This window comes from Stegostoma tigrinum, chromosome 7, assembly GCF_030684315.1.
Source record: "Stegostoma tigrinum isolate sSteTig4 chromosome 7, sSteTig4.hap1, whole genome shotgun sequence".
NCBI classification, from domain to species: domain Eukaryota; kingdom Metazoa; phylum Chordata; class Chondrichthyes; order Orectolobiformes; family Stegostomatidae; genus Stegostoma; species Stegostoma tigrinum.
In genome coordinates, this window is record NC_081360.1 from 75,606,328 (window position 1) to 75,620,851 (window position 14,524).

Below are 14,524 nucleotides of genomic sequence, written 5' to 3' on the forward strand. Positions count from 1 at the left end.
TGTGTATCACATCCCTCATGAATAAAACAAAGCCAATTCACCACCCACATGGTGTTGCTGGGTTAAGCGCACTGCATTGCAAAAAAGATAGTTGGAATAAATAAATGAACTGGACCTGAAATACTTTATTTTAGGTTGAAATTCAATCATAACAATTAGGATTGTGCCCAGTAGATTCTACAGGATTGATGCTGCTGGAGCTTGTGGGTTTAGTCCCAGGAATATTAGTGTACTAGAATTAGGGGACAAAGGCAGCAGGACAGATGCTTTATTGGTAATTTGGCCGATCCATGGAGGATGAATCCATTAATGTTTGTGAGGGAGAATCCCTAGCTGAAACAGCACATCATTGTTATTTAACTAGCAAAACCTCCGAGGTAATTTATGGACATGGCCAAACAACATAATTAACATTCGGATATGGACCAGATGAGCATATCCTTGGTATCTGTCCGCCAGAAAATCTGCTGTCTCCCTGCCTCTTAAAGGAGGGCTGTCCAAAACTCACCCCACCCCAGGTTTTCAGACCAAATCTTTCTTGAAAAAAAGATATAACGTTTCAGGGGCCTATGCTGTTTGCTGAGTTCAAACGCGACTGCTAAATGCATATGTCATCATGTAAGTCCTTTAAACCTCAAATCAACACCAGTCACGATTAATACACCAGGGCCTCTTCTAGCCAATGTGATGGGAGCTCATAAATTTGAGAATGTTTGGATCCAGTTACTATCTTCCTAGTGATGGATGGCCAGAGGTAGAAATGTTCGAAAGCATCGGTTTCTTAAGAGTGGCAATCACCAATCAGTCCTGTTCCACCCACATTGATGCGATGGTCAAAAAAGCACAACAACATCTCTACTTCCTCAGGAGTCACGTAAAGACTCTTATCAATTTTTATTGATGCACCACAGAAAGCATTCTATCTAGATGCATCATGGTTTGGTATGGCAACTATTCTGCCTAGAACTGTAAGAAACTACAGAGGCTCGTGAACACAGCCTAGCGCATTACACAAACCAGTGTTCCATCCATTGACTCCATCTACACTTTTCATTGCCTCCAAAGGCAGCCAACATAACTAAAGACCCCTCCCACCCTGGTTATAATCTCTTCCAACCTCTTACATTGAATAGAAGATACAAAAGCTAAAACACATAGGCCAACAGATTCAAGAACAACTTCTTCCCTGCTGTTATCAGACTTCTGAATGGACCTCTCAAATCTGACATTTAATGTTGATCTCGTTCTTTGTGCACCTTCTCTGCAGTCGTAACATTGTATTCCTTGGTATGTTCTATTATCCTTATGGACTTTGTATGGTATGATCTGCCTGTACTGCATGCAAAACAAAACTTTTCATTGCAGCTAGATACATGTGATAATAATGAATCAAAACAAGAAGTCCCATAAAAGACAAAGGGAAATTTCTAGGAAGGGAAGAGATTAAGCACAACCTTGCATCCATCATTTTCTGGAAGTAATGGCAATCTCCAACTGTAATTATGGAAGGAGACTAGTGTAATCCCCACAGAAAATAAAATGTGAGGCTGGATGAACACAGCAGGCCCAGCAGCGTCTCAGGAGCACAAAAGCTGACGTTTCGGGCCTAGACCCGGGTTTAGGCCCGAAACGTCAGCTTTTGTGCTCCTGAGACGCTGCTGGGCCTGCTGTGTTCATCCAGCCTTGCATTTTATTATCTTGGATTCTCCAGCATCTGCAGTTCCCATTATCACTAATCCCCACAGAATCCTGACCCTTTGTTAATGCTACGTTAAAGGTTTAATAACTTAAACCAGCACCCATAAACAGATACAAGTAAGGAAAATGTCCACACGATCAACTATTTGTCTGTGATACTAGTAAATGTTTAATAATCAAATGTTGGAGAAAAGAGCTTGTGAGAAGGAGAATTTATACAGTACTGGGACAAAACAAACAATTGACACATAAACTGTAAGGCTAAGCTTTCAGCAATTAGAAAAATAACATAAAGCTGAATTTTACTCCCTGATAAGAGTGAAAGTGATGACCGGGCAGCGGGGGGTGTGTGTGTGTGTGTGTGTGTGTGTGTGTGTGTGTGTGTGTGTGTGTGTGTGTGTGGGGGGGGGGGGGCGCATGGTTCCTGGATGTTGCTTTGGCACTTGGGAGGTATCTTAGTATCATTCAGGGTAAAGTTGTGTGCCAGCTACCCAAACCACAAAGGTAGACTGCTGATAATTTGCACGATGTAGGATCTTGTTAGGGACCATTAAGTGGACCCACTAGGATTTTGCCAATGACTAGGTGTACCCCGCACCCTACAACTGTTCCAAAACCGATATACATGGTTACATTGCCAGTTTCTTTGAGAGTACTAGATAACAAAGTGTGGAGCTGGATGAACACAGCAGGCCAAGCAGCATCTCAGGAGCACAAAAGCTGACTTTTCGGGCCAAGACCCTTCATCAGAAAAAGGGGATGGGGAGAGGGTTCTGAAATAAATAGGGAGAGAGGGGGAGGCAGATTGAAGATGGATAGAGGAGAAGATAGGTGGAGAGGAGAGTGTAGGTGGGGAGGTAGGGAGGGGATAGGTCAGTCCGGGGAGGATGGACAGGTCAAGGGGGCAGGCTGAGGTTAGGAGGTAGGAAATGGAGGTGCTGCTTGAGGTGGGAGGAGGGGAAAGGCGAGAGGAGGAACAAGTTAGGGAGGCGGTGACACCACCCACGCCCTCCAATTCCTCCAGAACCTCCAATTCCCTGGCCCCCAACACCTCATTTTCGCCATGGACGTCCAGTCCCTGTACACCTGTATTCCTCATGCAGATGGCCTCAAGGCCATCCGCTTCTTCCTGTCCCGCAGGCCCGACCAGTCCCCCTCCACCAACACCCTCATCCACCGAGCCAAACTCATCCTCACCCTCAACAACTTCTCCTTCGATTCCTCCCACATCCTACAAACAAAGGGGGTGGCCATAGGTACCAGCATGGGCCCAAGCTATGCCTGCCTCTTTGTAGGTTATGTGGGACAGTCCCTCTTCTGCAACTACACAGGCCCCAAACCCCACGTCTTCCTCCATTACATTGATGACTGTATCAGCGCCGCCTCTTGCTCCGTCGAGGAGCTTGAACAGTTCATCCACTTCACCAGCACCTGCCACCCCAACGTCAAGTTCACCTGGACCACCTCCAACACATCCCTCACCTTCCTGGACCTCTCAGTCTCCATTTCAGGTAACCAGCTAGAAACTGATGTCCATTTCAAGCCCACTGACTCCCACAGCTACCGAGAATACACCTCCTCCCACCCACCCTCCTGCAGAAATTCCATACTCTATTCCCAATTCCTCTGCTTCTGCCGCATCTGCTCCCAGGATGAGGCATTCCACTCCCGCACATCCCAGATGTCCGCGTTCTTCAAGGACCGCAACTTTCCCCCAACAGAGGTCGAGAATGCCCTTGACCGCGTCTCCTGCATTTCCTGCAACACATCCCTCACACCCCGCCCCTGCCACAACCGGTCTAAGAGGATCCCCATCGTTCTCACATACCACCCCACCAACCTCCGGATACAGCGCATCATCCTCCGACACTTCTGCCATCTATAATCCGACACCACCACCCAAGTCATTTTTCCATCCCCACCCTTGTCTGCTATCTGGAGAGACCACTCTCTTCATGACTCCCTTGTCCGTTCCACATTTCTCTCCAATCCCACCACACCCGGCACCTTCCCCTGCAACCGCAGGAAGTGCTACACTTGCCCCCACACCTCCTCCCTCACCCCCATCCCAGGCCCCAAGATGACTTTCCATATTAAGCAGATGTTCACCTGCACATCTGCCAATGTGGTATGCTGTATCCACTGTACCCGGTGTGGCTTCCTCTACACTGGGGAAACCAAGCGGAGGCTTGGGGACCACTTTGCAGAATACCTCCGCTCGGTTCACAATAAACTACTGCACTTCCCAGTCGCGAACCATTTTAACTCCCCCTCCCATTCCTCAGACAACATGTCCATCATGGGCCTCCTGCAGTGCCACAATGATGCTACCCGAAGGTTGCAGGAACAGCAACTCATATTCCTCTTGGGAACCCTGCAGCCCAATGGTATCAATATGGACTTCACAAGCTTCAAAATCTCCCCTTCGCCCACCGCATCCCAAAACCAGCCCAGCTCGTCCCCTCCCCCCACTGCATCCCAAAACCAGCCCAGCTTGTCCCCACCTCCCTAACCTGTTCTTCCTCTCACCTATCCCTTCCTCCCACCTCAAGCCACACTTCCATTTCCTATTTACTAACCTCATCCCGCCTCCTTGGCCTGTCCGTCTTCCCTGGACTGACCTATCTTCTCCCTACCTCCCCACCTATACTCTCTTCTCCACCTATCTTCTTTTCTCTCCATCTTCGGTCCGCCTCCCCCTCTCTCCCTATTTATTCCAGAACCCTCTCCCCATGCCCCTCTCTGATGAAGGGTCTAAGCCCGAAACGTCAGCTTTTGTGCTCCTGAGATGCTGCTTGGCCTGCTGTGTTCATCCAGCTCCACACTTTGTTATCTTGGATTCTCCAACAACTGCAGTTCCAATTATCTCTTGCAAATTATAGTGTTCCCAGGTTTCTTCTGTCATTGTCCTACATGGATCTATACATGGTTTGGATGGTATAGTCAAAGGATGCTTGGTGAATTTCCATAGTGCATCTTGTAGAGAGTACACACTGCTGTTACGGTGTATCTTGGTGAAGGGATGCTTGTGGATGATGTGATACCAAACTTTGTCCTGGATAGTGTCAAGAATGATGTTGGAGCTGCACCCATCCAGGTTATTGGAGAGTATTCATCACACTTCTGACTTATGTCTTGTAGATGATGAACAAGCTGAGGACAGTCAGGAGGTGAGTTACTCACTATGGTATTCCTAGTCCTTCTCCTTCTCTTGTAGCCACAGTGCAGTGAATCCTGTTCATTTACTGGTGAGTAGAAACGATCAGGACGTTAATAGTGGGAAGTTCATTGTGGAAATGCCATTGAATTTCAAGGGAGGATGGTTAAATTCTCTCTTGTTAAAGATAGTCATTACCTGGCATTTGTGTGGCATGAATTTTATTTGTCAATTTAACTTATCTCTGTGGTGTTTAAGGTCATCTCTTTCTATGTCAGCAGCATCCACCTCCCTCAGTGGCACTGTTGAAGTATCAGAGATGCTGCCAGTTTGCCATTCTTCATGGACAGAGGGCTGCAACAGACAGCCAGTAATGATGTTGTCTCCCAGAAAATTACTAAATTGGCTTGTTCTCTCACATGTATGGGCTCAGGGAACCCACTTGATCCTGATGTCATTGTTTTGAGATTTGAGGGAAAATTCAACCGTTAGTTCCTGGGCTAAATAAATTCTCTGGAATTAAGAAGGACAACATACTTAACTTCTCTGGTCTATCTTCTGTGTAGGGAACCTAAACTTGCAGTACACACACAGGATATACCATTATACGACAGAAAAGGCAGTGGTATAGGATAAATCCTTTACAGGGGAGGTGACAGGCTAGTGATATTATTGCTGGACTGTTAATCCAGATAATGCAGGCACTTGGGTTCAAATCCTGTCACAGCAGATGGTAGTATTTGGATTCAATAAAAATCTGGGATTAAGAATCTAATGATAACCAGAGGTTGATTGTTGATTGCCAGGAAAAATCCATCTGGTTCAATAATGTCCTTCAGGGAAAGAATCAACCACTCTTGCCTGGTCTGGCCTGCTGGTGACTCTAGATCCACAGCAATGTTGTTGATGCTTAACTGCCCTCTGGGCAATTAGCAAGGGGCAATAAGTGCTGCCCTAACCAGCAATGCCCTCATTACATGAATCAAAAAAAATCAGAAAAATATTCAATTAGCTGACTTGTGCAAAGATCACACAATGCAACTGAATTGTGTTTACACAAGTTGATGTAAAGCAACATATGAATGTTTGTTGAAAACCAGAGCGAGCAATATTTACAACAAATTTCAGTGATCCAAGGTTACTGCGGCAAAGGCTTCATTTTCCCTCTTTGTAAATGCAAAAATAAATATATACCCTCATCGAGAAAAAGGTGAAACGTAGGAGAAACAAGAATATCTTATTCAGATGATTGGCATAAAAACAGATGAGGTGCATAAAAAGAAGCAGCAAAGATTAATGCCTTCTAGTAAACACCACAGTGAGCAGTACTACAAGGGGCAACTTTCCCAGAATAATCTGCAGCATATAGAAAAAGGCCTGAGAATCCATTAAGTGCATGCACTGCAGATCATTTTTATAAAATGTCAAGAGCAATCAGCAAAGTGTCTGGACAAGATTGAATATATTCAGTTATACTGTAGCAACGTGCCAATAGGTTTCAAATAGTACAAAACAGGGACTAAGTGGCAAAAAAAATTTTCATAGCTATGCTAGTTGAATTGGAATGCAGCTCACGTTGACAGGATGAAAGTCTTTCTCTGCCGACTGCAAGGGCTCTGTGTGGAATGGATTCTGACAAATGTCTAATCAGTTCCGAGTAATAATGAGCCTACAGCACCAATGTACTCAGAATTTCCATCACGCTGTCATCTCAGCTTGACTCAGTAGCTAGCATCTTCACCTCTGGGTTACCTCTGTTTTCAGGACCAGATTCATAATTTGACTATTTGGTCTGAGATGCCACTTTAATGCAGCTGCATTGCTGAAAGCGTCCACTTGTAAAAAGATATTCAACTGAGGCTCCAGGTAGCTGTAACGTATCCCAAAGTTCTATAAGACCTAATAAATTTATGTGGTGCTTTTTCCATTTCGTTTATATCCTCTTATAAAGGGAGGTTGAAAATTGCACACCAAATTATATAAAAGTTCAACGTTTCCTCCTTGATGTGCAATGTATGCTTCTAAGTACAAAACCAAAGATTCCTTTTACATTTTTATGTTGCATCGACTTGCGCTGCCACCTTAGTGACCTGTGGATTTGCACATTGAAATACCCCCACTCTTCGATTCCACATTAAATCTCACCATTTCAGGTGTACATATTTTCTCTCCTTTACTTCTAAAATTACTGCATATTTTTGCAAGCTGAACTGTTTCTGTCCATCCTGCTCCTCTTATCTTGCTCCTGCAATCCTTTCTACCACACCTCTCAATGTTGTGTTAACAGCAGCTTTTGATATCCTCCCTCAATTCCCAAGGTCAGCTCACTTACGTACATAAATAATAGTGGATCAGGACAGATCCTTCTGAAACACCATTCATCATTGTTTCTCAATATGAGAAACTTGGCTTTGCTGCCAGCTAAACCTTTCTGATCTCCAACCTCTTTATGCTTTTGGTGACAGTCTGCATAATTTCTTTTGTCGTTATCATCGCATTAGGCATTTGGTGTGGTACTTTATCAGGTGTGTTTTTGTTTGAAAATCCATATAATCAATCCACAATGAGTTTTAACCCTCTGTTGTTTTTCAGAAAAATGTTCTAGAGAACAGGTTCAGTATGCAGGGATATTGGGAACTGCAGATGCTGGAGAATCCAAGATAACAAAGTCTGCCAACGTGGTATACTGCATCCACTGTACCCGGTGCGGCTTCCTCTACATTGGGGAAACCAAGCGGAGGCTTGGGGACCGCTTTGCAGAACACCTCCGCTCAGTTCACAACAAACAACTGCACCTCCCAGTCGCAAACCATTTCCACTCCCCCTCCCATTCTCTTGATGACATGTCCATCATGGGCCTCCTGCACTGCCACAATGATGCCACCCGAAGGTTGCAGGAACAGCAACTCATATTCCGCCTGGGAACCCTGCAGCCATATGGTATCAATGTGGACTTCACCAGTTTCAAAATCTCCCCTTCCCCTACTGCATCCCTAAACCAGCCCAGTTCGTCCCCTCCCCCCACTGCACCACACAACCAGCCCAGCTCTTCCCCCCAACCCACTGCATCCCAAAACCAGTCCAACCTGTCTCTGCCTCCCTAACCGGTTCTTCCTCTCACCCATCCCTTCCTCCCACCCCAAGCCGCACCCCCAGCTACCTACTAACCTCATCCCACCTCCTTGACCTGTCCGTCTTCCCTGGACTGACCTATCCCCTCCCTACCTCCCCACCTACACTCTCTCCACCTATCTTCTTTACTCTCCATCTTCGGTCCGCCTCCCCCTCTCTCCCTATTTATTCCAGTTCCCTCTCCCCATCCCCCTCTCTGATGAAGGGTCTAGGCCCGAAACGTCAGCTTTTGTGCTCCTGAGATGCTGCTTGGCCTGCTGTGTTCATCCAGCCTCACATTTTATTATCTTGGAATTCTCCAGCATCTGCAGTTCCCATTATCTCTAACAAAGTATGGAGCTGGATGAACACAGCAGGCCAAGCAGCATCCTAGGGGCACAAAAGCTGACGTTTCGGGCCTCGACCCTTCATCACCTTTTCTGATGAAGGGTCGAGGCTCGAAACGTCAGCTTTTGTGCTCCTAAGGTTCAGTACGCAAGTTCTTTAGTATTCTATCCTACCCATCCCTGATGTTTTAAAGTGAATTCTTTCATTGTATGCAGGCAGTGCTGGCTGAGCTAACACTTATTGCCCATCCCAAATTGCCGTTGAGAAAATGATGGTGACATGACTTCTTGAACCACTGCTGACCATAAATATAAGCACATCCACAATTAGGGAGGGAAGTGCAATTAACTCCTGCATATAAATCTGTTATAAACTCTGATTGTGATAAGATAAAGTATCATACAATTTCCTGACATATCCCTGCTTCTTTGTTTTCAAAGTACAGAGTCATATTTACCAGATAGCCTTTCATGCTCTAGAACAGTTTGGAAAATGGCTGTCGGAACATCCATTGTTCAGTAATCTTTGCATTGTCAGGAAGATCGTTTCCGGAGTGAGACGCAACTCAAGTGAGTTTAAGTTTCGGGGACTTTGGAGACAGTGTGGGAATTCGGTGCAGAGGGGAAGAGGTAAGAATTTTTTAACAGAATAAATTGAAGCAGATCAGGCTTCAAAACCAAGTGTGACATCACAGGAAAGCTGTAAGTTTAATGGTTCATAATAGCTGTTAATTTAACTATCTATTATAGGTCACTGACAGAAACAAAATTAGAAATTTCTGGAAAACTCCGCAGTCCAGTTATTTAAATGTACACCTTATCTGAAACGAGGTGAATGAGCTTGTGGCACAGATTGAAATTTGCAGGCACTATGTTGTGGGTTTGACAGAGATGTGGCTGGAAGGGGATCAGCGTTGGGAACTAAATATCCAAGGATCCTATCAAAGGACAGACAGAGAGGCAGAGGGGTGGGTAAAGAAATAAAGTTAAATCAATAGCAAGAAGTGATACATCTTTGGAAGGCATAGGATCTGTGTGGATAGAGGTGAGGAACTGCAAAGACAAAAAAAGACCTTGATGGGACTTTTGTACAGGCTTCCTAGCAGTTGCCAGGATGTGGGAAAGAAAATAAACTAGGAGATAGAAAAGGCATGTAAGAACGGCACTATTACATTAATCATGCGGTACTTCAATATGCAGGTGGACTGGCAGCAGATACCAAGAAAAGGAACTTGTGCAATGTCTACGAGATTTTTTTTTACCACAGCTCACTAGGGAACAGACAATCTGGATTTGGTGATGTGTAACGAGGCAGAGTAGATTAGATAGCTTGATGTAAGGCGGGGGCCAGTGACCATAGTACAATAGAATTCACCATGTGTTTTGAGAGGGAGAAGTTTGAATCAGATGTAACAGTATTACAGCTGAGTAAAGGTAACTACAAAGGCATGAGGGAGGAGTTGCCCAGAGTTCATTGAAAGGGGGCCCTAGCAGGGAAGATGGTAGAGCAGCAATGGCAGGTGTTTCTGGGCAATTTGGGATGCCCAACAGAAATTCATCCGAAGGAAGAAGAAACACACTAAGGGGTGGACAAGACAAGCATAGCTGACAAGGGAAATAAGGGACAGCATGAAAGCAAAACAAAAATCATACAATATAGTGATGATCAGCGGAAAGACTTTAAAAACCAGCAGAGGATAACCAGAGAAAAGCAATATGGGGAGAAAAGTTGAAATAAAAGGGTAAGTCAGCTAGTGAAATATCGGAAGATTGCAAGAGCTTTTTTAGATATATCAAAGGGAGAGGTAAGAATAAACATTGGTTCACTGGAAAATGGGGTTGGGGAACTAGAAATGGGGAACAAAGAAATGGCAATGTGACTGAATAGGCACTTTGCATCAATATATACAGTGGAAGACACAACCCGCATACCAGAACTTCGAAAGAGTCAGGAGGTAGATGTGAGTGTGGAGGAAAAAGAGAAGGTGCTGGGGAAGCTGAAAGGTCTGAAGGTGGATAAATCACCCAGACCAGAGGGAGGACACCGCAAGTTCTGAAGGAGATAGCTGAGGAGATTATAGAGGCATTGGGGGTGATGTTTCAGGTGTCACTGGAGTTAGTGAGCATTCCAGAGGACTGGGAATTTGTCAGTGTAACAACCCTGGTTTAGAAGGGAGTATGTGGATTGCCTTTTCTCCTTCCTCCATGTTTGGGTGCGGGGGGCTGAGGTGGTGCCAGTCCTGCTCTCAACAGGGCAGCCAACATTCACCATTTCCCTGACTGACTGGTTCAATCAAATGTTGTTGTTCATCTCAGCTTGTAGCTGGAGGCCAAGATGATTTCTTCACAACAGCCCACAGCCAGTAGGCAGCTTTCCTCTCCATGGTTCATTGTTGTCACATGTACCAAGATACAGTGAAAAGTGTTGTTTTGCGTGCTCTTCAAGCAGATTGTACCATACAAAGTGCATCAGGATAGCAGAAAAGAGTGCCTTTTAGAATTGCTCCCTGATTGGTCGACAGAATTAGACTTTTACCTCCTGGCACCCTTTTTCCAGCAGCTTGTTCTACCCTGTGACATCTCTGCTCATTCTCCCTGTTGCTTTATAAAAAAGGAAAATGTTGTAGAAACTCAGGAGCTTAGGCAGCATCTGTGGAGAGAGAAACAGAGTTAATGTATCGAGTTTCATATGAGTCTTCTTGGAAACATAGTACTTTAGCTCCAAAGAAGAGTCATTTCAGTCTCGAACTGTTGACTCTATTTTTCTCTCCACAGATGCTGCCAGAGCTGTTGAGTTTCTATACACTTTGTTTCTATAGCATCCTCAGTGCTTTGTTTTTACTTCCTATTGGACTGTATACAAACAACTGCACACTTATCTGGGAGCAATAAATTTGTGCCGAATCCATGAGTTCAGGATAAAATTCTTCAGCTTGTGCTGTGACAATCCAATAAAGTTGATTTCAGCAACTTTAAACAACAGAAACGATTCAAACAGTTCTCCAAGTGCAGCAAGTGCTAATAGATGTCAATCAGCAACTGACTGGAAAGTTATTAATGTTTCCTTTGAATACTACTCATGAAGGGTGGGTTCCTTGCTGCTGACAAATGTGCGTTCAGATGTATAAGTTTAAAAGAGAAAGTTAGCCAGAAGGCTGCATTCTAAAATACTCATGCTGGCATTAAACCAAGGTTACTTGCTGGTTATTTGGTCCAATCAGGGAGCCCTGGCTGACATATAAAAAGGGGAGTGTCAGAGATGCTGACTCTCAATTAGGTTGTACTAAAGTCAAGAACTGTTCATGTGCAAACAAAGGGTGACATTGTTTCAGACATTGCCCTGTGTGGAGTTATTTCAGGAAAAGACTGGGGGGTCTGAATGGCCTACTCCTGTTTCTATATAAGTGTGAGGGGATTTTCAGGATCAAGAGTTAGATGTCATGGGGAGGGAGGTTGGTAGCAAAAGCAGGGTAAGTCTTTCAGAGGGCTACTCCCTTTTCAATGTCATATGGCAAGTTTTTTACTTAATTTGCTCATGAGCTGTAGGCATCGCTGGCTGGACCAGCAATTATAACCCATCCCTTATTTGTCCCTTGATCTGAGTGGCTTGTTACGGTTATTCCGGAGGGCAGTTAAGATTCAATAACATTGCAGTAGTTCTGGAATCACATGTAGGCCAGCAGTTTACTGCCCGACAGGATACTAATTAGTCAGATGGGTTTTCATTACAAATGTCAACGGCTACATGGTTGCAATTAGACCAGCTTTTAATGCCAGTCTGAATTCAAATTCCACCAACTGCTGCCTAGGCATGAGCCTGGGTTTCTGGATTTCTGGTCCTTTTGAAATGACCACTGTTCCATTGCCTCCTTTGTGCCATTGAAGTAATATTGGTACTGGTGGAATGAGGCCCTTAAGTGTGTACTAATTTCTCATTTAAGTACTTCAATTATTGGCGAGTTAGGAAATCTGCAAACTTAACCAGGCTGAGCACAGCGGGATCCCAATCCCCTAACCTGATTAAAAGCTGCTTGTTAAATTCCACCCTTAACTTTATCCCTATACAATCAAGTTACTACTTATTTATTGAAACCAAGTTTTGAGATATGTATTTGCAGCAGAGTTCCAGCTTCCTCCAAAATTCCATTTATTACTTCAGATCCTGGATGAATTAGGTCAACAGGTATTATCATTTTAATTGGATTTAACAGATTTAAATCTGCTTGTGTATCTACCAGAATAGGGTAAGGAAGCTGAGATAGCAAGGTGTAGAGCTGGGTGAACACAGCGGGTCAAGCAGCATCAGAGGAGCAGGAAAGCTGACGTTTCGGGCCTAGACCCTTCTTTAGAAAATGAGTAAGGAAGCTGATTCCTGCAAGTAATTGTTAGCTCAATGTCACAAGTTGCAACAGCCTCTGAGATGCTAATCTAACTTTAATTACATCTGGAAAGAATAGCCATGTTCTATCACTGAAACTTGATGGGATGAATGTCTTTATAGCAGAGAAATTAAATCAAAGTGTAATTGGCTGTTTTGTTCCCATATTTCATTCTGCATTTATACCACAGAATAAATTATTCCCGAAATTCTATTATACCATTAGCTGTGAAATCAGTCAAGGTGATTGTGTGGTAAATTAAAATCACATGCATTTCTGAGGTTCAGGGGGTACATTAAGGCATATTAATAGGTAGGCATATAGGGAGATTCACCTGTATGGGCATGATACTTATCAAATTTTTCTCTTCATATTTGGTGTGCACATGTTGTTGCACACTATGGATAAATATTGGTATTTACGCTAATTAGCTGCTTTTTTGAGATAATCAGAACAATCAGTAAGTACAATCAGTTTCATTTATTATCACAAGTTTTGCCAGGCAAGGAGTTAGTTTCATTGCCAGGTGTGAGGACATGCAATATATAGGCTTTTGGGTGCTCTAGCTAGAGGCAGAATAACAAAATACAGCTAAAATCAATCATGACTTGGCTGTCTGCACTAGAATTTTCACCATGAACTTATGCAACCCATGGTTACACAACTTCTAACTAGCATTTTAAATATTTTCTAATCAATCTATTCAAAGATCTTATTGCAGACCTCTGGAGCAGGTGAGACTTGAACTTGGGTCATCTTGGCTCAAAGTTGGGGTAACTGCCACTGTGCCACCATAACCAACATAGCATATGGAATTACCAATGCTCCAGAACTGCCTTGGCAACTTTAGAAATTGAAGATTAAGTCCTTGAATGTTGCTGAAAACATCACAGGCGTATTTAACAATGTGTATGTTAATATCTATATTCTTTGAACTTCTTTTAATTATAAAAGTTTGCAGTAAGGAAATGTTATTGGTATGGATTGATCATTCGGTCTGGGATGATTGGAAGCCCAAGGTCATGTGATGAAACCTCAAGTATTATGTCTGGCAAGAGTTGGCAGCTCTGTTGTTATCCTAAGCATTGGTCTAGAGCTCTGAGCTCATTTCCTTGCAGCTAAGCATTTGGGCTATGATTGACAACAAGCACAAGAGAGTGATGGGGATAAAACATTCTAAGATCACTTCCCCTTGGATCTCAAGTTAAATTGATTGGCCATTTGCCAGTGACTCAGAACTATAAAGTTTTGTTTCCAAATTTGGACACGTTCTACTCGATGATTTTACAGATCTCCTACTTTCAACGGCCCTTCTTCTAGACTCCTGCAATTGGTCACTCAACATGCCGAGCATCATGAAGCCTCACCTTCCCATGTCTTTTCAAAGTGTCCTGGTTTTGACTTTTGAACATCTGGTCACCCTAATAAAGTAAGCAGAATTGTTATTCCTTTTAAGATAATGAAGACAGCAGTCCACAAAGTATGGATGACTGCAAGTCTTTGACTGGCACTTGCCAATTGATCACAATTACGAGCACAAGGAATTAAAACTTGTAAGCTGTTAGGCTGTCTCACTGGAACAGAGAAACATAGAAATTGAAGTACGCCATATAATGTCTGATTAATTTCTTAATCGTCCCACTCTATGAACCAAGAACTTAATAATACCAATTACGAAATGTTCAGGAACGATTGGGAGCAGACAAAAGGGATGGCATCTTTAATCAAGGAACTATTGTAGCTGTAAAAGGGGATGCTGCGATTCTGGGGTCAAAGATTATGATCGTAACAATGGAAAGTAAAAAGTGTGTGAAGAGTAAATGAAATGTGTA

General features: G+C 43.7%; 1 protein-coding gene across 2 annotated transcripts in view; it reads right to left on the reverse strand.

Moving 5' to 3' along the window:
• nxph2a (neurexophilin 2a) overlaps window positions 1-14,524 on the reverse strand; it is a 133,128-nt gene that overhangs the window by 2,065 nt on the left and 116,539 nt on the right. The window contains exon 3 of one of the 2 annotated variants that reach the window (XM_048533784.2): window positions 14,060-14,113. The exons of the other annotated variant lie outside the window; for it this stretch is intronic. Within the exon in view, the coding sequence (XP_048389741.1) occupies window positions 14,060-14,113 (54 nt within the window). The remainder of the gene's footprint in view (window positions 1-14,059; window positions 14,114-14,524) is intronic. 2 annotated transcript variants of the gene reach the window in all.